General features: G+C 35.6%; 2 protein-coding genes across 2 annotated transcripts in view; both read left to right on the top strand.

Annotated features, from left to right (window-relative positions):
• Positions 1 to 16431, top strand: part of PROM1 (prominin 1) — a gene marked incomplete at both ends in the record, with an annotated part of 51473 nt that extends 35042 nt beyond the window's left edge. The window contains 17 exons of the mRNA XM_084285720.1: positions 344 to 407; positions 2218 to 2377; positions 3409 to 3561; positions 4482 to 4605; positions 5035 to 5138; positions 5560 to 5644; positions 6277 to 6423; positions 6679 to 6750; positions 10439 to 10531; positions 11261 to 11278; positions 11705 to 11758; positions 12851 to 12931; positions 13010 to 13078; positions 13610 to 13702; positions 15163 to 15278; positions 15967 to 15990; positions 16359 to 16431. Coding sequence (XP_084141846.1) covers positions 344 to 407; positions 2218 to 2377; positions 3409 to 3561; positions 4482 to 4605; positions 5035 to 5138; positions 5560 to 5644; positions 6277 to 6423; positions 6679 to 6750; positions 10439 to 10531; positions 11261 to 11278; positions 11705 to 11758; positions 12851 to 12931; positions 13010 to 13078; positions 13610 to 13702; positions 15163 to 15278; positions 15967 to 15990; positions 16359 to 16431 — 1530 coding nt within the window. The remainder of the gene's footprint in view (positions 1 to 343; positions 408 to 2217; positions 2378 to 3408; positions 3562 to 4481; positions 4606 to 5034; positions 5139 to 5559; positions 5645 to 6276; positions 6424 to 6678; positions 6751 to 10438; positions 10532 to 11260; positions 11279 to 11704; positions 11759 to 12850; positions 12932 to 13009; positions 13079 to 13609; positions 13703 to 15162; positions 15279 to 15966; positions 15991 to 16358) is intronic.
• Positions 16432 to 22462: 6031 nt separating this feature from the next.
• Positions 22463 to 23089, top strand: FGFBP2 (fibroblast growth factor binding protein 2; the record flags this gene model as incomplete). The annotated part of the gene is made up of 1 exon (XM_084285780.1): positions 22463 to 23089. One exon carries the CDS (start codon positions 22463 to 22465, stop codon positions 23087 to 23089), a length of 627 nt encoding a protein of 208 aa, XP_084141906.1.
• Positions 23090 to 24543: the final 1454 nt, after the last annotated feature.

Genomic DNA, 24543 nt, shown 5'->3' on the forward strand with positions numbered 1-24543 from the left:
GGTATAGACTTGCAGGGAGAAGGTATTTCATGTGCATTCTCAGTTCTGCATGAATTAGATCTGACAGGCAAAAGTACTATAAAATTCGATATGATTGTGACAAATGCATGTGTATATAAATTAAGATAATTTATAAGGAATATGATGGAGTCCAAACCAAATCTGGAGTGCACCTGACTTCATAATTTGCTTTAATGTGCAGTAATAAAATATATTTTTTCATAGTATTACCACATACATTTTAACCATGTATAAACTTTCAATCCTTGTATAAAAGGAAAAAAATTGCAAGTAATTTGACAATGAGAAACATAATTATAATTTTTCCAATTTTTATTCTTAGGGCTATGCAGCATTTAATGATACTCCAGACTTAGTGGTGAATCAAACTAAGAACATCTTATCAGGTGAGGACAATGGAAACTGTCTTTTCACTTTAGCTGTTTAATGCTGATGTTTTTACATCAATTACTGATCATTTGTTTTCTTTTTGATGATGTATTTCCCGGGCTAAAGATCATTAAAAATGAAATGCAAAATTTAACTTTTTTTAAGATTTGGTGCCACAAATAGCATAAAGAGCAAGTATGTCTGAATGAAGACCCAAAATAAAATCTAAAAATAGTCCATATGGTGTTTTATGGAGGGGTTCTATTTGTTGGGCTTTTTACTCCTCAAATAATGAGAAATCATGAGGTCCCAACTGGAAACTTATGCTTTACCTTTGCTTGGTTGCAAGCCTAATTTTGCTTGACTAATATGTCTATGCTATATTCAGGAATGTGATGCTTTTTTAAAAACAAACAAACAAACAAATGAACAAAAAAACCCTGATCCTACCTGCTGTTTTACTAAAATGTAGCAAATGACAAAGGGGAGGTAAAAGATGTGCCTTAATTTAAATGCCTGTCTTAACTACTTTGTTATTCTGACTTTAAATTGTGGATTTTGACAGTACCTGGACACTTGACACTGACTGAAATGTAGTATATAATGTATGTATACTAATCTGTTTTAATTTTTGTTCTTGCATTGTGGACCTGTTCTGCATAAATATACAGCTGTTCCTTGTAAGTTTTTCATTCTGTTTTTTTTTTTCTTTTTGGCAACATGAAACACAGTATGTATACAAGCATAGTATACTGTGTGAACTTGCCGAAAATGAGCCTGTTTTCTAAGAGTGTGATGTGATGCTTTTCATTAGGAAACCTAATGCAGATTTGTTCATTTACCATAACTGCTGATATCCATAAACACGGACAGGTCATCTTAATGTATCCATTTATTAAACCTGTACTTTTTTGTTTTTATAACAAATGAATTTGAGTTACAGAACAAACAAAAACAATACTTCTACTACAGAAATTTCATGTTAGTTTGTAAATTTTTCTAAAAAAGAACATTTTGGTACCTGGTTGAGCTTAATTGGAAGAGTAAACATCAAAACACAGATCTTGTCCAGTTGTCAGAGAAAGATGAGGGTGCTGCCTACTACCAAGTCGCAACCTATAGTTGTACGTCTTGATGTTTTCAGCATGTTCCAAGTTCAAAGAAAGGGGAAGAATAGACAGAAACTGCATTTTACAAATAAAGAATAATAAGTCAATGAATCGTCTCTGTGTATCTAAATAATGTGTATCTAAATTGTGAGCACAAGATTTGTTCATAATTTGAGAAAAAAATTGGCTTAACTGATCATTATCTCGAATGTAGCTAACTAATTGGAATGAATTTAAGTAATCTTTTTTAATAAGACTGAAGGTAACTATTATAGATTATCAATATAGGCAGTCTAATTTCTTTCACAGTGTTGTATTCCCAAGGGATGAAGTTTAAATAGATTTTGATCTTCTCCTTCATAAACCTAGTGGCTAATTGTCTCACTCAGTGTTACCACTAGCAATATTGCATGAAAAGCAAGATTTAAGCTGGCTAGATAAGTGGCACATTCATTGTAACAAAAGGAAAGAAAACTCTGCTCGACATCTACATCTTTCATCATTAAACTGAATGCTAAAAATAAAGTGTGTGTTTAAAATGCCATTGCGTTACTTTGAAGCTAAATGCTTTTGTTGCTTGCTTGTCTTTTCTTCACGCTTGTCTTCATGGCTTGCCTTGTTACATGTGCAAAAAGGCTTAATAGCATTTTATAATGCATAGATGGAATGTAAATTTATTCTACTAATCTGTAATAATGTAACACGTTTATTCTTTTAGATATCAAAAATGTGCTGGAATCCATTGGTTCGAATATCAGCAGCTTCACAAAAACTCTCCCTGTTCAGAAGATCCTAGCAGATCTGACAATATATCTTACACAGAGTGAAGCATATGTTCAAGATTACTTCCCATTAGTGGAGCAATACGATTTCTACAGGTATGAATATGTTATATAGGAAATAAGGCAGGAGTGAAGTCCTACCTACTGTTAATTCTGTGTAATATTTTAATGTTCTGTAAGCCCTGTTCAAAATCACAGCTAACCAAGCAGGGTGCTGTTCCTGTACGGAGCAAGTGGTGGTTTCTACACTGCAGGCCTTCAAATCTTTTCCAGAAAGGGTAGATGTCAGAAGATGTAATGCATAAGGAAAACAGTTTACCCCCAACGCTGTGGTGACTTCTTTATTTGGGGCTTCTTTTTGTTGAGTTGCAGGTAAGTTGTGAGAGCATAGGGACACAGGGGCCCTGGAGCCAATGCCTTTTTATTGCAGGCCTTTGCAATGCGGAGTAGTAATAGCAGAGATTTTGCTTCACACCTGGTAAATCTTTGTGCACTTACGCCTGTTCCTACTGATGTAATACTTGTCCTTGCGAATGCATGGGTCAATTACACTTTGAGAAAATGTATTCTTTCTATTACTTATTCTTTCTAATTGAGACCTATCTGACTTCTGTAATTGAATAGTAATCTCATTTTGCAGCACAAAGCTTTTTATTTCATACTGTTTACTTTGTCTAGTTTTTATTGCAGTCCTCCAGCTCATCAAGTTCTCTCTACATTTTGAAAATTCAATTGAGCCATTCAGTTCAAAAATGCAGTTGCTTCTTGAGCAAATTGCTTTTTGGCTCAGTGGAGTTTGGAGTTTGATTCGTTGTTTGCTCCACGTGGAGTCCTTAAAGCTTCAGTATGGGCCACCTGCAATAGCTGGACCTTGGAATACTGTAATGTAATGTTTGTTTATTCCCCAACCCTTCCGTAGCAGCTGTCTGTAATCCAATAGTGATTGGGTTCTGGTTCAAAATACATGCTGGTGTAGAAAAAAACATTTTTTTCATTTTTTAGCTGACATTTGTTGCTCAGCCAGAATCACAAATGCACTGTTAAGAATATAGCATGGCCTGAAGTGTTCTGCAGGTCTCTAATACATTGTTTGCACGCTAACCAAGCACTTTGGCTTTATTCCTTAGGTGGCTGGGTTGTCTCATTCTCTGCTGCATGGTGGTCTTGATTGTGGTTTTCTACTATCTTGGATTGCTATGTGGAACTTGTGGTTATGATAAACATGCTTCTCCAACAACCAGGGGCTGCATTTCCAACACTGGAGGAAACTTTCTTATGGCGTAAGTTTCACTTATTTGTGAAAAACAATATGCAAACAGATACCTGTAGGTGGTTTTTGGTTTTGTTTTTAATTGATTTTGAAGAACATATGTATGAAGAGAATTTTTGTTACAAATTTAATGTGCTGAAAAAAAAAAGAGCATAAATATTTACTTAACATACTTCCACAGAGGCACTTAGGTTTTGGATTGTGCTTTCGTTGAGGATTATAGCTGAAGGTAAAAGCTCTGAATCTACTCTTGTAAAATGTGTGTTGTAGTTATTGTATCAGTGTAAACCTATTTGGAAACTTCAGAATATGAGAACTGGGTCAAATAATTGGAAGGGTAAATTGAATTCGTAGGCCTTTTTTATTATTATTATTATTATTATTATTATTATTATTATTATTATTATTATTAAATATATTTACATATTGCTCAAAAGAAAAAAGATGTACAAGGAGGCAAGAAACACATGACTTTCTCAGACCAGGTTTTCTCAGCTTTGGGGATGCTGTTTGAAGTTCCCAGTGGGGGTTTAATATAATTTCTGTTGTATGCAGGAGAAAATTGCATCTGTAATCTGTCTAAAACTTTTTTGAGAATACAAAACTGGAGATTTGAATTTATAAAAGAATGTTGTGTGCTTTTGTGGCTTCTAACTCTTAAAGGAGTTTGCATGCCAACTGTAAATGTGTCTCCCCGCTTTAGCTGAACTTTATCTGTAAAAACTGAAAACTTTACAGAACCTGAACATTTAAGAGATTTCAGACTGCAAGAACATTGCTGTAAAATTGAAGTATTTTGGCCATCTACTAGGTCATCATTTCGCCATCTACTATCTCTGCAAATGCTATAGCTGCTAGTTGTTGCTTTCACTGTTACCCAAAGTATGTATATTTTCTTCTTGAAAACTTAACCTAATATTTCTTTTTCAGTGGCGTCGGATTCAGTTTTCTTTTCTCCTGGGTGCTGATGATTGTAGTGGTGCTCACTTTTGTCACAGGTGGAAATGTAGAAAAACTGGTCTGTGAGCCCTTTGAAGATAAAACTTTATTCAAGGTGAAGTTATTCAAATTCAAGTTATTAAACAATGAATAGAATCCCTGTGAGTCTTAATGGTCTTGTCAGTTATTCATGACTTATTATTTCTTATGGGACACCTCAGGTGAGTTTGGATCTGTTTTTACTTTCCATTTGCACATTGAATAGAGACATTGATCCTTTCTTAGTTTAATTGGCTTTGCAGTGTAAATACTGCATGCCTGTCTTCCTTTGGAGATAATTTTTTCTGCAGTTCAGCATTTCTTGGGGACATGGAGCTTTAATATTCACTTTCTACACCAGAGAGGTTGAATCTACTGCTCTGCTTGTTTTTCCATCAGTGCGTGATAAGCTTAGATGTGGGTATGTGTCAAAAGATCACACATGAATATATTCATGAATTGAAAACATGGGCTTATGGTAACATTGCTGAATTTTGTCTCCTAGGTTTTGGATACTCCCTACTTACTAAATCAGCAATGGAAAAACTATCTTTCTGGCATGCTCTTTAAAAATCCAAATATTAATTTGACTTTTGAAAAAGTGTACAGGTATGCAAAGTTATGGTCAAGATTGAATTCCATTTATACATAGTTTTTGTGTTATCTTCCAGGCTTCATATTTCAAGCATACACAGAAATCTCACATATTCATGAAGACAACATTGATTTTCTGGCAAATCACTAGTAAAAATGATTTTCTTATATCAGTGAGTTACTAGGGATAGTTTTAACATAATATGGCAGAACGCTAGCAATTGAGCTCTTTGCAAAGCTTATCTTAATTCTGTGATTCTGTGATCTTTGAGACCATGAGAAGTCATTACTTACATAGGTGAAGCTTCAAAGAATGTAGCCAGAACTTTTTTAAAAGGCTGATTTTCCTAATATATGAAAACATCATTAATCATTCTCTTAATGCTTTGTCTCCAAGGTGGTTTTCAGGCTGATGAATGTATTTTTATTTTTACAGTGATTGCAAGGAAAACAAAGGAATTTATACTTCCCTTCACCTAGAGCATCTGTTCAACATCAATGAATTTCTGAATATCAGTATGGTAAGTAAAGAAAGTATGAGTGGGTTCGTGAATATTTTTGAAGGCTGGTACATTTTGCGAGGAGGCACAAGCTGTCCAAACTAATTTGAAAGAAAGAAATATATTTGCAAATAAGATGTTCTTTATCAGTCTTAATCAAAAACCTTGGAAGGTTTTGTGATGTGCTTTTTTATGGGTGCAGATGGTAATGTTTTTAATTTTGAAACTTGCATAGAAGGTCTAGCATTTACCAAAGGCTGCTTATGGTGTATAATGAGGGTCTTGTTCTTTATATAAATGCCTTTCGTGCTCTGTTTTCTTCCGATTCTAATCAGAATGATGTTGATCTTGTATACAATGTGCTATGCTCCTAAGAATGTTTCCAATTTTGGAGGTAAAAAGAGAGGGATAAAATCATAGATAAAATCCTTTCAGTTAAGCTGTAATAACACACAACTGTACTGTCACTGTACGACTGTACTAATGTTTTGGTTACCTGTAATCCTGACCTGCGTTACTGCAACCCTTCGTATGCTTCTTCACAGAAGTGATGAGCCACTGAAAGGAAGATGTTGTTATGTGAGGGGAGGGGTATGGAAGACTCTGCCCTGGATGCAGACTACTTTTGTGTTCTAATTTGTTTCTATTCTCAGTATACAGAAGATGTAGCACTTCGAATCGAACATATTCAGATAAATCTCAGCAAAATCATTCTGCTGGATGAAATAGGGAAGGAGAATCTTCTGAATTTCAGCTCTTCAGGAATAGATGGGATAAACTTTGGAGCATATTTAACAGAGGTGAGACTGTAGTAACCTAGGGGCACCACTGGAACAGCTTAAAATGAAATGTTTCTTCAGCAATGGGAAAACTAGAGGAAAAATCTGCTTTTGTGGGGAAGGGAAAGTGGAGCAAAAATACTTCAGAAGTTAAGCACTTCAGTAAACATTTGAAGAAATAAAGGATGGACAGAGTAGGTGGTGTGATTAATTGCAGTCTGTTTGTGCAATAACAACGTACTCTTTTCATTCTTAACTGTTCATATCTTGTTTTAGATCAATAAAAGTGTAACCAAGGTTGATCTGTTGTCATTTGCTAATGACTTAGAAGCAAGAGCAGACCAGCTGGTAAGTTTAATTTATCAATATAATAATAAATAAAATTTGGCATTTTAATATTATATAAGTATGTATAGCCAAATATTTAGACTTTCTGTTGGAAATTTCTTGTACTTCAGACATATAGAAGGTGCATTGTCGCATAAGGAAAAACTAAAAAACAAACAAACAAACAAACAATGTTGTATGTGAGCTATGTTTTAGAGAGTGCTCAATCTTGATTTTTACATGTTAGCAGTTTTACAGCCTCTGCTTTGGAAGCATACTTTGTTAAACTGCAGATTAAGAAATCAGAGTGCCTGCTAACTCCATTGTAGTGTTTCCTCTGACGCTGTCTACGTTTTAGGGTCCTAGTTAGAAGAAAAGTTGCTTGGATCATGATGGATTTCAGTGGGTTTTCTTTCACTTAGTGCTCAGAAGATTTTGCAATTAGCAATGAAATGAATACTGAGGCAGCTCATAAGGCCTCTGTTAGGAGCTGGGGCTCCACTGAGGGGGAAGAATGCACAAAAGAGATCCTATCTGCTCTGTAGGGCTTGTTCAATGTAGACACACTGACACTGCTCAAAGGCTAGAACTACAACAAATGAATGAATCTGCAGAATGACACAGCTGTGTTAACACCTAAACTAACTAAATATTCAAGTGATACGTTTGGATGTATGTCAAGGTCACTTTCTATTTAATTTCAAAGTGGGAGACAGTTTGGACACTAGATTGCTTTGCAGTCGCATAAGACAAATTGCTGCATTGTGGCATGGGAGAGAGTTATGCTGCACATGTACTACAGTCGTTTGTATCACAAAAAGACACAGCAGCAGAGTGAGACCATGCTGGTTGGAATTTATCAAATTTTCATCCTTCCTCCAGGAAGAGGGCAGCACTGGTAGAAGTGGCTGGTATGTTTAATCCAGCTTTTTGCAAAAATTGATCACACCTGTTCCTTTTTTTTGTTTGTTTTTAAATGCCAGACCTGTAGTCACATGGGGGTTAGTCTGCCCATGTTTTTTTTTTTTTTTTTTTTTGTATGGTGTCTATCATCCTCTTTAAGCACAGTGGGTGAGTCATACTTTGTCTGTTTGCTCATTTAGGTTGTCTGCTGACTTGGACAGACACCAATAGCTTTGGCCACACTTCACTTCCATTTCCAATTTTTTCTCTACCATTTTGAAGGTTGTACAGATGGAGAGTTTTTGTTTTGGGGGCTGTTTTCTAAGTGAAAGCTGAGGTTCTTCAACATGTTATATCTTAATAGAATTGCCTCTGAGATTTCTCTTTAAAGGTACATTTTACATAGCTCCATAAAAGAAAATCTATTGTGCAGGTAGATTTTTTTTTTTTTTTTTTTTTTTTTTTGTAGCAGAATCTAAAGGAAGCATTGGAAGTGCAAATAGATCAGGCTGAGTAATTTCTTCATATAAAAGACAAAGAAAAATACAATATTAAATGTGTTCTCTCTCAGAGTGTATGTAAGTGAGTGTGTTCTTGCTATTTGGTGTAATCTATAAAGTGACTAAACAAAAAAACAACACAATACAACATATTAGATTGTTACAAAATGGATGGTGGTTTCCAAGGGTATTTTATAATTCTACTTTATTAATGTGATAGCTCTTACAGCTTACAGGAACAATCAATTAAAGAATACATTAAAAACTTTTGGAATTAATTAACTTTGAGTGTATAGATTGCATTTTCTGGCACCTTGCACAAAATTAAATGTACATTTTAACACTGGAAAAAGCAAACAGTAAAAAAAAAATTGTATCAAACCAAGGGGTCATGCTATGAAGAAAGGAGCAATATTGCCCACAGATATTATTAGGTAAGTGGATCCAGCTTGTCAGCACAAAGTGTACTGAAGCTGCTCTGTAGCCTTACGGACAGTATCGAGCACCCTTATCTCTCGGAACAGAAAACATGAAATGACTGCTCACACGAGCACTTCTCAGGAAATGAACGCATGTCTGAGCATCACAGCCTGCTGGCCATACAGCTAAAAATGATGGTCTTTTGCTGTTTGGCTTTACAATAGGTATATTTCTTAGTATTTAGCCATTATACCTGTAAACTGGGTAAAGGGGGCGAGGGTTTGTTTCCTTCTCATTTGGAAAGAGGATCACAAGACAGAGCAGCATCCCTGGCAGACTGCTATCGAAAGAATAGGCAAAGCTGGAAAAAGCTGCAGGGGGGCCTTAGAAAAACGTTGCAGAAGTATGTACCCCAAAGATAAAACTGGCTTTAAAAAGGCATAAGTCTAACTAGGAAAACGTTTTGCTACTTTTCACCAGGCTGGTTCTCTCAGATTGGATGGCAGCAGTGGAGAAGAACAAGTACTGTGAGAGATGCATTGCCATTCTCAATTACAGTGCTGCCTTGGGATTTATTCTCTTTTCCAGTGTAGACGCTGCTGTAATAGGCATTGCAGAAAAAGTAATTTCCACTGTACAGAAGCAGAGAAGCAAAATTCATACAGCCATTTGCATTGTCATTTGTTCCTTCTGGTGTTTGACTAGCATGTCTTTTCATGAAATAATCTAATTTTGACAAAAAGTAAATTTTCCACAAAATGAAATGATAGCTCTTCCTATTCTCTATTTGCCAGTACAGTAAAGAGTATCAGCAGAAGTTTTTCTCAGTAGAAAGCTGCACTGTTAGGGTACCCCAGATGAAACATCTTGAAACCCCTTTTCCTGAGTGAGGGCTCATCTCTACACAAGCCAGGGCCTGCATTTAGGGTAGCTCTTCTTGCAAATCCAGCAGTTTTTGAGTCCTTAAAACTGTGTCCTATGGAAATGGGCCTGTAGTTACCTGCTGTAGGTACCTAAGTTCCCCAAGGGCTGCGGTCTCAAAATGGGAAGTGGTGTTGGGGTACCAGTGGATTGTATGATGTGAAAACAGAGAAATCTGATTTCCTTTGAGAAAACAGGTTTAGGTCTATGTTTTGTCTTGGACTAAAATTCTTCTACTTCTGAAATTGAGTTAAATGTGTATTCAGGGAGCCAGTTGTTTTTGCCACCAAGAGGTGGCAAAAATGAAGAAAGAAGTGGATGAAATGATTTAATTCTCCTAAATACATTTAATTTTGATGGCGTTTTGCAACAAGTGTGAGCTCCAGGTGGGTATCCAGGCTTTAAAATCAGGGCACAAGCTCATCTTTTGACTGAAAAGTGGAAGCCACTAAAAGGAAAAATAGCCCTCACAGAGTCATTTCCAACTGAAAGGGTTGAGACTTCACTGCCCTTCAGAAAGCAGATGACTAGTGGCTATGTCCATGCCGCACACAGCAAAAGTATTTGAGCATCTGTGAATGAGAAATGCTCGTTCCAGAGGAGGGCACCCCTGCACCAGGGACGGGCCGGAGGAGAGGAGAGTAGCAAGGGGTGTGCTTCCTCTTCTGTATTTAAACTAACTTAGTGGGCTCTGTGAAAATTTTCTATTAAATCTGATGATAATGTTACAGCCAGACAAGCAGTTTAATATATATATGTTTTGGTTTCTGAGGTTTGAATTATTAATATGGTGATTTTTTTTTCCCTTTGTGTTGAGGATTTCCATTTGCCATAGCCTGTTGTTAGCATTAGCAGCCATGCAGTTTATAATGTGTAACTTTCATTGTGGTTCACTTTTTTTTTTTTGCTTTTATTTGAAAGCTTTGGGAGTATTAAACAATACTGAATAATTTCATTTTTTGCAGCCAAAAGGAGCACTGGAAAATGCCTTAAAAGGACATGCAAACAATATTCGGATGATTCATAACCAGCAAGTTGTTCCACTAGAGCAAGCTATGGTAAAATATTAAAGCAATATTAAAACATATATGTAAAAAAAAATGGTTCTCTGAATCTTGAATGCAATTTAGAAAGCTGAACTTGCTAGTATATAAGCACAAGTTGCATTTGTATTGTCACTGAAGATTAAACTGGTTAAAGTCTGTATTTAATAAACATTTCTCATACGTGGGATACTACTACTTTATAATACTGCCTTTAAAATACTGCCTAAGATCATGGCCCCATTTTTTCCCTATTTATATTTTTTGGTTATATATGGATAAAAGAGGAAACAGGGAAGAACTTTCCAAAATTCTAATCCTAAATCACCCGTTTTCTTTTTTCCTTACCATTTGTCTTCAGTAATAAAAGTAGTTTTGACTTTCACGCATTTCATGAAGTTAACAAGCACTTAACAGTGCTGGAATTGAAGCTCTGACAGTCGTAGTTAGAGCCAAAGGAAAATATTTTCTCTTGATGCTGTTGAAGATGTGAAAAGGCTCCTTCTGAATGTTTTTTTTCCAGACACTGATTTGTATCAAGCTGTGAATTTCATACGTGCTAGCTGTTGTTTTTTCCTCTACATAACTTGAAGACTTTTATTTTATCTTAGCATCAGATAAAGTATTTCTGCCCCTGTCAAAGCCCTCCTAAAAAAGCACTAGGCCTCTGATTCTATGCTGTTCTTTCTAATTAACTCCTAATTATTCTCATCTCTTTTTCCTTTTACAAAACTGACTGTCAAGAAATATGTTAAAGCTAGGGTAAGTGCTTCTTCCCTTCTGACACTGCACAATATACAAATACTGTATATTTGTATATACAATAATACCACAAAATACAAAGCTGTACTCTGGACACCCAGTTCCAAATTCAGCTGTTCTCTCTTTCTTCCCCCAAATAAATCCTTCCTAGTTTATTGTTACTAATTTGAGTTAATTTGAAGTCTTCAAGTACACAGCTTTTAACGACTTAGTGCTGTAACTGAATCACCAACATGAATGGTTAATAACACAATATATTTATTAGTTTTAAGTTAATATAACTGCTGTTACTGTATAAAATGTGGTACGTTATATTGCAAACAAAATAATCTGTACAAAATTGAAGCACACATACAGTGTTGCAACAAGTAGGCTCTTACCTCTAGTGATGACTTATCTTTTTTTTTTTCCGCTCTTTTGTACTAGAGCACTTTAAATCAGAGCATTAGGCTTCTGAAGAGGACATCATCTGAACTTATGGTAAGTTTTTTTTTCTGGCAACAGGAGCATTTTACTGTGTATTAAATCCATTTACCCCATATACAGGACATATTTTCAATACAGGTTTGACTATTTCTGGTTGTTCTGTTATTAGGAAGAGATTGTAGTGCAGTGAGGTAGTAAAAAGCTTTTAGATATCTCTGCACAGCTTCTTCTATGTTGCCATTCCCTTCCTTTTAGAGGAGGGGGAGAGAAGGAAAGAATCTTTTTTTTTAAATATGAATGACAAACTTAATTATCACGTGATAAAATAGACTAGAGTAAAGTTCCGTGTATGGTGCTAATAATGCTAGTAAAAATGTAGCCTTTTTATTTTCTAGAATCCTTGAAAGCTAAACTTGGAGATGGGGAACAACCAAGAAAGAAAACCCAAAAATACAATTGAGACAAGAGCTTTGTGATTCACATTCTTAACCAGCTCTTGTCCAATGTCCAGCTCCCACTGGGCCCCATCTCTTTGGCATTGTAGTCATTACCCTTCTGCTTCTGCAGCATCAGCCAAACACTGGGAGCCTGTGACTGTGTAGAAGCTTCTCCAGGGTGTCCAGTTCCCCATTCAAATAGCAGCTAGTGCCTGCACCATAGTGAGACCAGCTGCCTTTGGGCTCTGCAGGTGTGAGGAGGATAAGCAACAAGATGGTTACTTTTGTCAGCAAAGTTTTCTATCGCTTCCAGCCTGCCTTTGGCTCTGGTACCTTTTTTTTTTTTTTTTTGTGATTTTGACCACTATCGTAGGACCCAAAGATTGGATTTCTCAAGAGATGAAAGTATCTCTACTCTTAAGACAACAAGAACAGAAGAGAAAGGTGGTCTAGTATATAAACTAACTACGTAGGTTCCAGGAAAAGTTGCCGTTCGTACCTACTGCTACTTTTCTCTTTTAGTAGTTAAAGGTTTTTGTCAGATGGTCATGATCCTTAGGCAGAGTGTAATTGCATATTTTGTCAGGTGTTCACAAGACGATGTTATGGATGTATCAAGAGAATAATTTATCATATATAGTGGCTGCAGAAGAACTGTAACAGCTTGAAAGGGATTTATTTATATTAAACACCTTCTCTTCCCCTCCAGGTTAAGGTGAAAAACGTCATTAGCGCTGTTAATGCTGCCCAGCTTCTCATAAACAACAATGCTTCTCTAGTTATTGTCCAGGTAAGTTTTATCTGATTTAATTACATTTGTTTAACCTATCATGGAGATAGAGGTTCACTTACTTTTGTCTGTTTTTAGGAAACAAAAAAGTACATGGACACCATAGTTGGCTACTTCGAGCAATACATTGATTGGGTGAAGGAGTCGGTAAGGTGCATTTGCTTTATTGAGAGAAGCTGCTTTTAAAAACGTAAAGGAGCTAAATAGTAGTAATAGAAAAGTTACGTTGATTGTACGTTTTGTAATTTCAATTTGTAAGATATTTGTGCTCAATGGGAAGGAGAAAACTTGTCTTCTCAAAATAATTTTGTATGAAGTAGAATTGAAAGGATGAGTAGTACTGATTGGAATAAAATACCAATTTAGTACAGTTTGTTTTTTTGTCCAGGGCTAGCCTGAAAACTACCATTTGTGCTAAAATTGTACTGAGACTGCTTAGTTCAAAATTATATCATTAGCATCTTGTTTTGTTCTTCTTTCTGTAGCTTAAGTCATTGAGAAATTGAGTTGATGTTTTAAAGATTTAAGTTCAATTGATAGCATATCCCATTGGAATTTATTGTGAATTTGGAAAGGGAGAGAGAGAACAATTTAGTAAACAGTAGCTGTAAGCAAGTTTTGAGGTTCTCATTTTTAATCTGTTAGATAACTCAAACTGTTTTCTTTAATGTCTTTCAGATTGCCATGGAGGTAGCAGCATGCAAGCCTATTGCCAATGTGATAGATACAGCAGTAGATATATTTTTATGCAGCTATGTAACTGATTCTGTGGTAAGAAATCTTATCTGTTTCTCAAAATTAGGGCATCAAGTGAGAAATTCTTTGAACATAACTCTGCATTCAGTTATTCTGGCTAGACTATTCAGAAGTGTGACAGTAAAGGATCGCATCCAAAGTTATTCAAGGACCTGGATCAACCAGTGCTGGACTTGTTTTCAGTTTTCATTAAACTTCGGCTTCTGTTAGCAAGAATCCTGTAAAATAAATCCTGTAAAATCAACTTTTCTTAGCAAATATTTTTCAAAGTTGTATTGTGAAATAAATACACTACTACTAATTTGGAATCTAAGTTTTGGAAAGGATGGTTTTCAGCTTGCATGATTCAGAACCTCCTTGAAATAGAAAAAACATAAAAATCTGAAGTTTCTAAGAGTAACCACTTCTAACTTAAGGTGGAGGGAGAGATAAAGAAATATTGAGGAAAAACTTTCTCAAGTATCTTTTCGGGAATCTAGAATTTACCTGAATGAGGTAAATGGATTTTTTTATCACTTCACTTGTAGCAGACTGAATCATTCTTGTACATTGGAGACTGAGCATGACTTGCATCAGTATGCAAGGGCAGTGTTGGCCCTTTTGTCTTGCAAAAGAGCTTGGAGATGGGGCAGCATATATTAAAAATAAAATAAGCAACCACATGCATGGAAATGACCTGAAACATCTAGCTATTATTTGTATCACAATTTGAGCTGGGTAACAGTCACACTAACAGTAAATGTATGTAACCAGTCAAAGACACTCTGACCTTGATAATGCCATAAAATTTTCTAACCTACCAGAACCATGTTGTACATGTGGATCATCTCATAAATTACAGAGCTTCTGAGTTTTGAGTAGCAACTAAGCATCCAGCGGTAGATGAATCGTGTTTTTTTTGATGATAGAACCTATCTGAGTCACATACAAGTCAGAATGCCTCCAGGCGATACAAACCAAATTTGAAAAACCATCATTCTAACATCTGATGATAACTCAGCTCATCTGTGCGATAATACAATTAGTTATGCAAGCAGGTTGCAGCTAACAAGTTAAAAAGCACATTGAGAAAGTGCTGGAAACTCAGATTTTTGCAAGAACCTCAGATACTAATTTAAAATAGCGAGAAAAGTGAAAAAATGACACTAGTAAATGCTGAGAGACAAAATCACTTTCTAGCCCAAGGCTGACTAAGTTGAAATAACTAAAGACATTATGCATGTGTGAATTTGAGAATTTGAGCATCTCTGGACAGTCTTGTGTTTGGTTACATCTGTAAGATAGTGGTGTCTTTAGAAAGAACACTTTAGAAGTGTTCTTTACTTTAGTGACTGTGGAGGTTGCTTAGCTTGTCCTGTTCCATGCTAGTATAAGGAGCTTCAGTGCACAGACCACTGACAGTAGTTTCTAATGAGTTCTTTTAGTAACTGTGCTGTGATCTTTTTTTTTTTCCTCTGGATTTTGTTTCTTTTCAGAATACCTTCTGGTTTGGTTTGGGAGGCTCTTCAGTATTTTTAATTCCTGCCATAATTTTTGCTGTAAAACTCTCCAAATACTATCGTAGAATGGATACAGAGGATGTGTATGACGAGTAAGTATATACTCCTAGTCAAACTAAAGGGCAGATGGGTTTAAATGTTTTTTTCTGGTGTCTCACATGAAGGTGCTATAATCTTTAAATCTTCTGTGCTGTCAGATGAGCAATGCATGTTCTTGAGAAATACTGCAGGTTTGGGTTGGTGCCTGCAAAGTGCTTCGTGCAGGTAGACTTTGGTGAATTTAAATTGCCATGATTGTAGATATTTCTAGCTCTGGCTTCAAGAGATGACTTCAGAATGAGGTCTTCAGAGCTTCATGTGCAGCCTTTATATAAATATCTTCCAATGTGCAACCGATTAAGCTTTGCTAAGTTATCTGTTTAGGTGAACTGTGCTTTTTAATCTCCTTGAATTAACTATTTGCTTCCTTACTGTCTTAGTTATTCCTAACCAGTCTTTCCTTTTTCAATTGCAGTTCCTCTGTCTCAGGGACTTGGCATTTTACTTTATGATAACTGTTCTTACTTATTTTCCCATCAGTTTTGGTTTTACTATTTTCTTTCCTGCTCTTCGTTTTACTCATTCTTCAGTTGGCCTGTGCACTGCATTTCTCAAATTTCACACTGATAATTCTTCATCACACATTCAGAAATCAGTAGAGCAGAAACAGGCATGTACAGCTAAAGTTAATCACTTATTTTACTGTCTGGTTAATGACTCCTCCTTTTTTATGTTTTTTAGTGTCGAAACTATACCCATGAAAAAGTAAGACATTTTTGCTGGTATTTGGTAAAATTATTTTATTCAGGTGGGAGGGTTTATATTTTTAATATAACTTGTTACTTCAACAGAGGTAACACGTTTTGTTTCACCAGACTTTATATTAGAGTATCCAACTCAACTGGAATATCTTAATAAATAGTTTATGGAGAATATTAAAATATAAAAAATGTAAAGTTATACTTATTCCATAGCTCCTAATTGTTACAAAGGAAAAGTTATCTTCTACTGTACAGAAACAGTTTATCTTTGCATATAAGACCATCATCCATGTACATGTCTTGGAAGCCATACTGTACATAGTGCATCTTGTAGTTAACATGGTCTTTTTTGGTGTATTTATTTTATTACAGTACGGAAAATGGTAATAATGGTTATCATAAAGAGCATTTATATGGTATACACAATCCTGTTATTACAAGGTAAACCAAGTCTGAAACTGCATGCCTTCATGTCCTTGCTTAATCTACTCTATTAATCACCTATCCAGTTTCCTGCACGTTTTAAAGTGAATCACTTAATAATTTATGTTTCTTGCATGATTATTCATTATAAAAAATGCTGTATGATTTATATTTCTTAAATTTTCATTACATAACAATTAATATTGTAATAATCTCCAGCAACGTAACAAAGGAATTGCCTACATTTGGACATAAAATCCAGATAATTAGGTATTTATCTAGCACAATGGGTTGCCCTAAATAATTGGTAAACATTAAAATATTTTGATGGCAGGTGAAAGTGATAGGGTGGAATGCATTCTTGCTCCTTTTTTTTTTTTTTGTCTGTAATGAGCGTATCTTTTTATATATTATCTAGGACTGAAGCAGGTGCAACTTTACAAACTGATTAATTTGTGTGTGTTCTTCCTGTGCAATGCATGAAACACAAAAGCCAAATTTTATAAAATCAGCTTTTTCTTCTGATCATCCTGAATTCTAATGAGGAGCTGTAGAGACTCTGCAAATAAGCATAGCATTTAATTGCTCATTTGCTCTGTCACCAGAGTAAGTGTGCTTATATTACATTTTTTTAGATGATGCAGTGAAGAGCTTTTGCTGTGCAAAAGGCAGATGATCCAGGATATGCAGAAAACATGAAGAGATTAAATGGGTGTTTCCGCATGGGTAGAGTTAGTGTAACATCACAAAACAAGAAATTTAAGTTAGATTTAAAAGGCAGGAGACTTGTGTTCTTTTCTGTCTCCAACTCTTGTGCTGTAAGACCTTAGCTAGTTGTGAGACTTTCAGTTTTTTATAGATAACATAGGGTGTCCCTCAACTTTAATAGTATATTTTGCAAGATACGAGTTGCTTAAGGAAGGCTGTAATCTGTAATTAAAGTACATAGCTCCCTGTGCCTTAATTTACAACTTTATGAATGAAAAAATACAGGTCGAGAGCTGGCAGACGAATAAGATAGCATTGTTCTTTCAATGATGATTAAACACCAAGAAAATGGAAAGTTTGCAAATCTTGCCAGATTTTATGGCTGCATCAGCTGCATGTTACTGTTTGTTAGAAGTGTATTTTACAGTCCTTATTAGTGACCAAATCTGGATTCTGCATTTCCTTCTAAAGTAAGTATTTATATATAACAGTGTTTTCAGTGATCTGATCAGGATTGTCATTGTCTGTGCTGCAGTTTAAAGATTCCCTAAATAAATCTAGAAGGTATCTAATTCAAAACTAATCTCCACTGGCACATCTAAGAACTGTTTCAGGACTTTTGATATTTTACATAAGAGGAAACTAACAATTGCTCAGGCCTTAGGAGTCCCTTTCTGATCTTTGAATCTTTAATATGAATGTTAATAATCTTGAAGTTTAGAGCATGTTTTTCGTGATATTTCAGGAATTGATTAATAGTTAATACAGTGTTCCTGAATAAGCTAAAAATTAACATAAAATAATCTTTTAAAGCCACTAGTTCAATTCTGACTTCCTTTTTCTAAATTTTAATAGTTACTCAGAATTGCCTTCTGTAAGATGGCATAAGAATTCTGTTTGAAGCAATACTTTCTTCTGAAAAGTTAACTGAAATCATTTAAAAAACTGCTGATTATGTTAGATACATGCATTGGGTTCCTTAGTCCAGGATTCTCGTATGAGTAGGGTCTTATTCTTCATTTTTATTTGAGCAAGCTCTTTATTTTTAAATGATCCTTGCTTTTCCTGCAAGGATTTTAGACACTTTGGGAGATCTGACTGTGAATAGGTCTCTGTACACCTGCACTTTTGCATAGTTTTCTTTGTCCTTGGAAACCAGCTGAGTTGTTTTGCTAAAAAGAGATGCAAATCTCTCTCTTTATAAATACGAGATATGTAAATACAAGTAGGAGATCCATGAGGTGTGTTTACATTTATATAGATACCTCACATAGAGGTGATATACATGTTAAAGCAAGTGTTAAAGATATAAATAACCTCAAATGCAGACACCACTTTGGGAGAATAAAATTGGAGGCTGGATTAGGCTCTTCAAAGAAGATTGGTGTTGAATTGGTAACCCAAACATTTCTTTCTGTCCTAAAACAAAGGTAAGAGGAGAGGTTGGTGGAGTAAACGAGAAAACTATTTTCTCTTTCTTGAAAAGTTCTTCATTAAATAAGTGGAAGTTTGAGAAAGATTTGGTACCAAATGAGCCTTATAGCTAGACAATCTGTTTCTGTTCTGTCTGTGGACAAAAGAAAGTTACGATTCTGATTTGTGTTGCTTGTTTGTTTGCTTTTTTTTTTTTTTTTTATAGCTCTGTGGAACAGTGGTAACAGATACTGGAAACTTTAAGGGGTAAGCAATAAGCTTTTAAAGTCAATTCCAGACCTACTTTCCTATTTTTAAGACTATTCTGCTTTCAGTAATGTGAATGTTGTAAGATTTAAAAATAATTTTAAAAACTTATTGAACCATATTTGTGTTCCTATGAAAATCTATGCCTTTGTTCTGGTTAAATTACGTTAGAATTGTGTCTTCATCAAGTTTTCCTGACTTGTTTTTGTAATTATTTCCAGGCTACAGAAATGAGGCTCAAGATTCTTCTATGGGACTGTATCGTTACTCTACCAAGCGTATTGGCATTTACATTCATCTTCAAAATACTGAGCCACTTGTTTTATGTGACCCGCACTGTAAATCACAAATGTACTATTGAATGTTATGCCATAAACTACTGTACAGGATCTTTTGTGACCAGGGCACTGCCTCTCAAATACCACTGTTCAAGGCTTGAATTAAAACGGTTTTTTGGTTTTTACTTTTTTACACTGGGCTTTCTATCTTACATCACAGGATATAAATTAATTAGATTAACTGACTTTGCTTAGTCCTTTGACGATTGGTCAAGTTCTTATTTTAAATTGTTGAGATGCGTTAAATACAGTACATACACGTTTACATAAAAATACATTTTGTATACAGAGACTTTTGTATATATGTTTTTCTTAAAACTTATGAGTGTTTAGTTAAGATTTTAATATTGTATAATACATTTCACAAATGAATTTACCAGCATGATCAGTGTTGCTATTTGGTGCTCTTGAATGAACAATTTGGACTAAATTTTAATTGTAATGGGATGCACAGTGTCTCTTTGTGTCTCTGAAAGTTCAGTTGCATTTTTTTCTTCCTTTTTTTTTTTTTTTCTAATTATGATTTAATTTATAGTGGTTTTTTACAGCATAGACCTAAAAGGGAGACTTCTGTTTTGAAACTGTGTTTGGGTGGGAGGGTTGGGAGTATGTGTAATGCTTAATACAGCAAAAAGCTAAGCTTTCTAGAGTTCAGTAGTACCCAAAAAGAGCATGAAAGATGTCAATGTTGGTGATTTTCAGAATGCTTTACATTCTCTGACTCCCTTTTCCCCATTCACACCCACTTCTGTAACATCCTTAACAGTATCACTGTTAAGCTGTGCCTCTTTGAGGGGCAGTGATACTATTTTTGTTAAATAATTTCAAAATAGGATTTCCAATATTGAAATTCAGACACGTTCAGCAACTGGAGTTAGAATTTCTATTCTGGCATTATTGCTTTGAATTTTGGCATACGGTTGTGTTGCTGAATTAGTTAACAGCAGAATTAATCAAAAGAGCCACAAGTATTTATTGTACTAGTGTAAAACATTACAAAGTGTGAAATAATTGGGCATATTGATCTCAAATAGTGTCTCTTTGCATATCAGTATTCTTAACTGTTTCCAGTGAAGTTCACTAGCTTGAAATAGGGATAATCCTGAAAATCATTCAAATAATTTAAAGAAATGTTGGAAAGTCATACCAGTCTTTAATCTGGAATAACCTTATTTTTTTCATTTTTAGGTCATAAATGGAGACATTTCTAATTGACAGTATGTAGCATAATGTGTATATGTAATGTTCAGAACTGTAGATTTTTAAAAGCTTCTATTTTTAATTTGAGAAAATGTTGCCAGTTCACTTAAATAAAAAAGAACTTGCTTAACTAACTGATGTTTGATTCTCAATTGTTTTGCTACGCAGACCTGTCTCAGATTTGCAGTTAAAATCTTACAAAAATGAGTTATTTTTTACCCTGACTAAAAACTTATCCTATATCTTACTTTTATTGATGACTTTGGCTTATGTAAGATAAAAGACCAAGAACTAGAGCAGGAAGGACTGAAAGAATATTGACTCTGTGTGAGAGAGCTTCTGAATTCCACAAAGGGTGTGATTTATGCAGAGATGTAGGATTTGAGCTAATGAGTTGTGGGGAACACCTACATATCCTGCAAATGCTCAAGTTGTTAGTGCTTATCTTTGTTTCTGTTGTGCTGATAGCAGAATTAATTATTTTCTAGGCCTTCAGTTCCCACAGTTCACTGCTGGCAATCTAGCCCGACCTATAAAAGGACAAGTGTTTTCCAGTGATATTACAGACCATGAGCTATTTCATCTGAAGCATAGGCAGGCAGGACATAAAAGTTGGATGGGAATGGGACAAACGGTTTGCAGTTAACATATTAACTGCAGTACTTAAGTACACCAGAGCTCTTGAGTCCAAGCTTCAATATTTCTCCTTGTCCTTGTAGGCTGATTTGTCATCATGATTGCACCTGAGAACTTTTCAGAACTAGAGATCTGAAACTGGTATAAAGTATTTTTTAAGTAATTTTGAACTCCATCAATTATTAGTGAGAACAAGAGACAAATGTCTTTAGTTTCCAGGAATTCTCAGTGCTATTGTGCATAAGAAAGTGTAAACAATGCATTTATTTGTTCAGTTATCAAGAGGTCTTTGAGTGCTTCCAGTACCACTTCGAAATCCTTGGAATGAAGTGAGAGATAGGCAACAAGATTCTTCTGGCTGGCTGGGTGTCAGGTGAGAAGAAAGGGTCTTATGAGCCAGAAAAGTCCTGGGTCGTGCAGCAGCACAAGAGGGGGGTTCCTTGTGACCAACTGAACACCAAGGGACTTACCACGACTTTCCATAGCTCTGCTGCTTTTAGCTACTGCAGAAACTGTTAGTACAGAACTGCACAAAAATATTTATATTCTCTTGTATTTGCTTTATGACCTACCTATGTCTCATTTATTATAAACAGGGAAATATTAAAAATAAATAAATAAATAAAGGGGAGGGAGTGTGGAAGTAAAATCTGATAAAGCACAAATATGTGTTAAAGCACAAATAAGTAAATTTGACATCTCCTAGGGTGTATTCCCTGGTGCTGAGAGCTGTGATAAGCTAGTTCTTGTTCTGTTGGCTGAAAATAACCCAAGGATTAACAGTAATTATAAAATTTCCAAACATCTGCCTTATGTTTAGGCCTACATTATTTTGCTAAAGCCTTATTCCCTATATATTTTTAAATCGTGCAAGTATTTAAATATTGCAAGTCTAAAAATCTTTCATGACTTAAAGATTGTGCAGTTGATTCTTCCCTGTGTCCACAGTGTATGTCAAGTGCTGACAAAATGAAGTACTAAAATTGCATCCTTACTGTGCAAATCCACAGAAAAGCCACTGCACAAATCAGCTTTTATTAGCAGGACATGTTTATAATCATCCAGACGTATCTGCATAGATAGTTTTGGCACTTTTATCTTTTTTACTTCAACATGGCTTTACAAGTCCAGGCATGAAGATAGCTCTAAAACAGCTGAAGAATGGAAAATACCTGTTAAAAATCAAATATGACATGTTCATCCTGGACAGGAATGTGCTTCTCGGTTATACAACTATCGTTCTGTATTTAACTGCGTTTACAAGATTTGTCTTGTTACCTTCTTGGGAGTTCACAGGTTATTTGACACTCCCTTGGGCTATAAATTATGGGCACATGCCTACTGAAGGGTGATTTATTATTTAAATAAAAAAAATTTACATCCTACATCTAGCTGGAAAGAGGCTTCTTTGTGCACTGAGCCTTTAAATTGTGAGCAGCCAGGTACTTACAACTTCCACTTTCTTGGATCATTTTGCTCAAGGATCTCGCCATGAAGAGCGTTGCCCTTCTTTTCCTAGTAGTGATCTGTGGCGTGGCAGGATGGGGACAGAAACTGAAGCCAAAGAAGAGAAGCAATGGTGAAGAAATCAATTTTCGGACTAAAACCAAAGACGTCTGCACCATGAGCATGAGTGGGGATGAGGAGATGAAACTAAGAATTGAATGCAAAAGCCAAGGCAAGTCCTACTGGTGTGAATACACTGGCAAGCCATCAGTCTGTCGTCCTTTCCGAAACAATCCCAAACTCTACTGGAATCAGATTGCCGTGGAACTTAGAAAGCTCCCTCATGCTTGCGAATCCACACAAGTGTTGAAGGCCACCATGTGCCAAAAGGCTCCTGCAGATGCTCTCATGAAGCAAATAGCTGCTGGTATGGAGCCGGAAGACCTAGCAAATCAGGACAAGTCAGTCCAGAAAACTTCAGCCTCTGTGAGGGGAGCAGGGAAAAGCTCTGTTAAGAAAATAGGGAAGCCTGCAATACTACCTCTTATAAAACCAACCCAACATGGTCAAGGGTCTGAAAATGAAACTGAAGCAATGAAACTGGCACGGGAACATTGCTGGGAATCCCTGCATGGTTTCTGCTCCTACATTATTGGCATCTTTAGAGGTTAAGGATTTGCTTCAGGTAAAACTCTGTCTTGAAGCACAGGAGAGCATACCGAAATGTAATCCTATTGTAGTTCTGTTTATCTTTGTTTTAATCCTGGGGATCTCTCAAGGGGGTGGACAAGGAGGCTTTAGGGTCACTAACTAAAATCTGAAATAGGAAAGTCAGTTGTATTATAACTTCTGAGTGTCTGGAGAGCCTAAACTCCCATTGATATCCAATAGGTCAGGACTCCCTCGCAGCCTCATATGAGGTGCTTAGTACATACTGAGATGGTGGTTATATCTGTTGATAAATAGTGAACATCGCTTGTATTTTTCCTGTTAGAATGTGTGTCTGAATCCTATGGTTTAACTGTTTGAATTGGGCTTGTTCCTCCCTTCTGTCCTTCCTTCCATCTTGGGCTTTTTTTTTTTTTTTGGGATGTAAGCCAGCAAAATGTGATAAATAACAAACACATTAGACCCATATAAAAAGTGCAATTTAGAGAATTGTATTTAGACTGTGACAGGATAAACCATGTTCATCAAAACTGCTAGTTGATATTTAACCATTTACATTTTAAAAGTAGTTCATAAACAACTTGTAGATATAATATCTATAGATATTATAGGTATTATTCTATTCATATTAGATATGTAGATATGAAACCAAACTGTCTTGGTTTCCACATCTGTTTCTGTAGCCATGCTAGGTGATCCCACACAGGCTAGTCTGGTAAGTCTCAGGTTATTAGCCAGGATATGAAGTGGCAAAGCCCTCACAGAAGTAATTGGTTTTATACCTACTTACGTTTCACCTCAGGTAGCCTGCCAGGAGCTGGCATCTAAACCTGAAAACTGTTGACAGAAATGGGAATATATGCAGCGTGAGCCACTCTAAGTGCTTAGTCTGCTAATGATCTTGGTTGTACTTAATGCAGCAAAGTGACTAATTTTTTTTTCTTTTTGTTTTGCAGAGCAAAAAATTTTCTGCTGAAGAAGGGTCCCTGCTGTAGTTTAAGAATTTAGACTTAAGAATTTGATGTAAAAATGAGTAATCTCTATAAATGTTGTAGCTGTTTTCTCTGTCTACCCCCAAAATTGAGCTTTTTAATATCCCTGAAAGCTGCATGAAACTGGAGTGACCTGTACTTGAAATACTATGATAAGCTAACTCGTGTGTACTGCATTTATGTAACCAAGGTTCCACTCATGATGATCTTGAGCAGGTTTTTGTGTGTGTTCCGCTGCTTGGCTTTGTTAGAAGTGAAAGCTGTACATGATGCTACAGTTAAGGCAAACAATAAAGATAAGAATTTTGAAAACATGTTTGCTGTGCTTTCTTACAATATTGAATAAATGGTGCTACTTGTGTAAAGTCATGATGATACCTGTTTCTGAAGAGATTGTTGGTAGAATATGTAAGAAATTACAGAGCTGAGTCATTTTTCCACTGTTAACATGTTTTCATGAATATT

Source organism: Netta rufina (genome assembly GCF_964035555.1).
Source record: "Netta rufina genome assembly, chromosome: 4".
Taxonomy (NCBI): domain Eukaryota; kingdom Metazoa; phylum Chordata; class Aves; order Anseriformes; family Anatidae; genus Netta; species Netta rufina.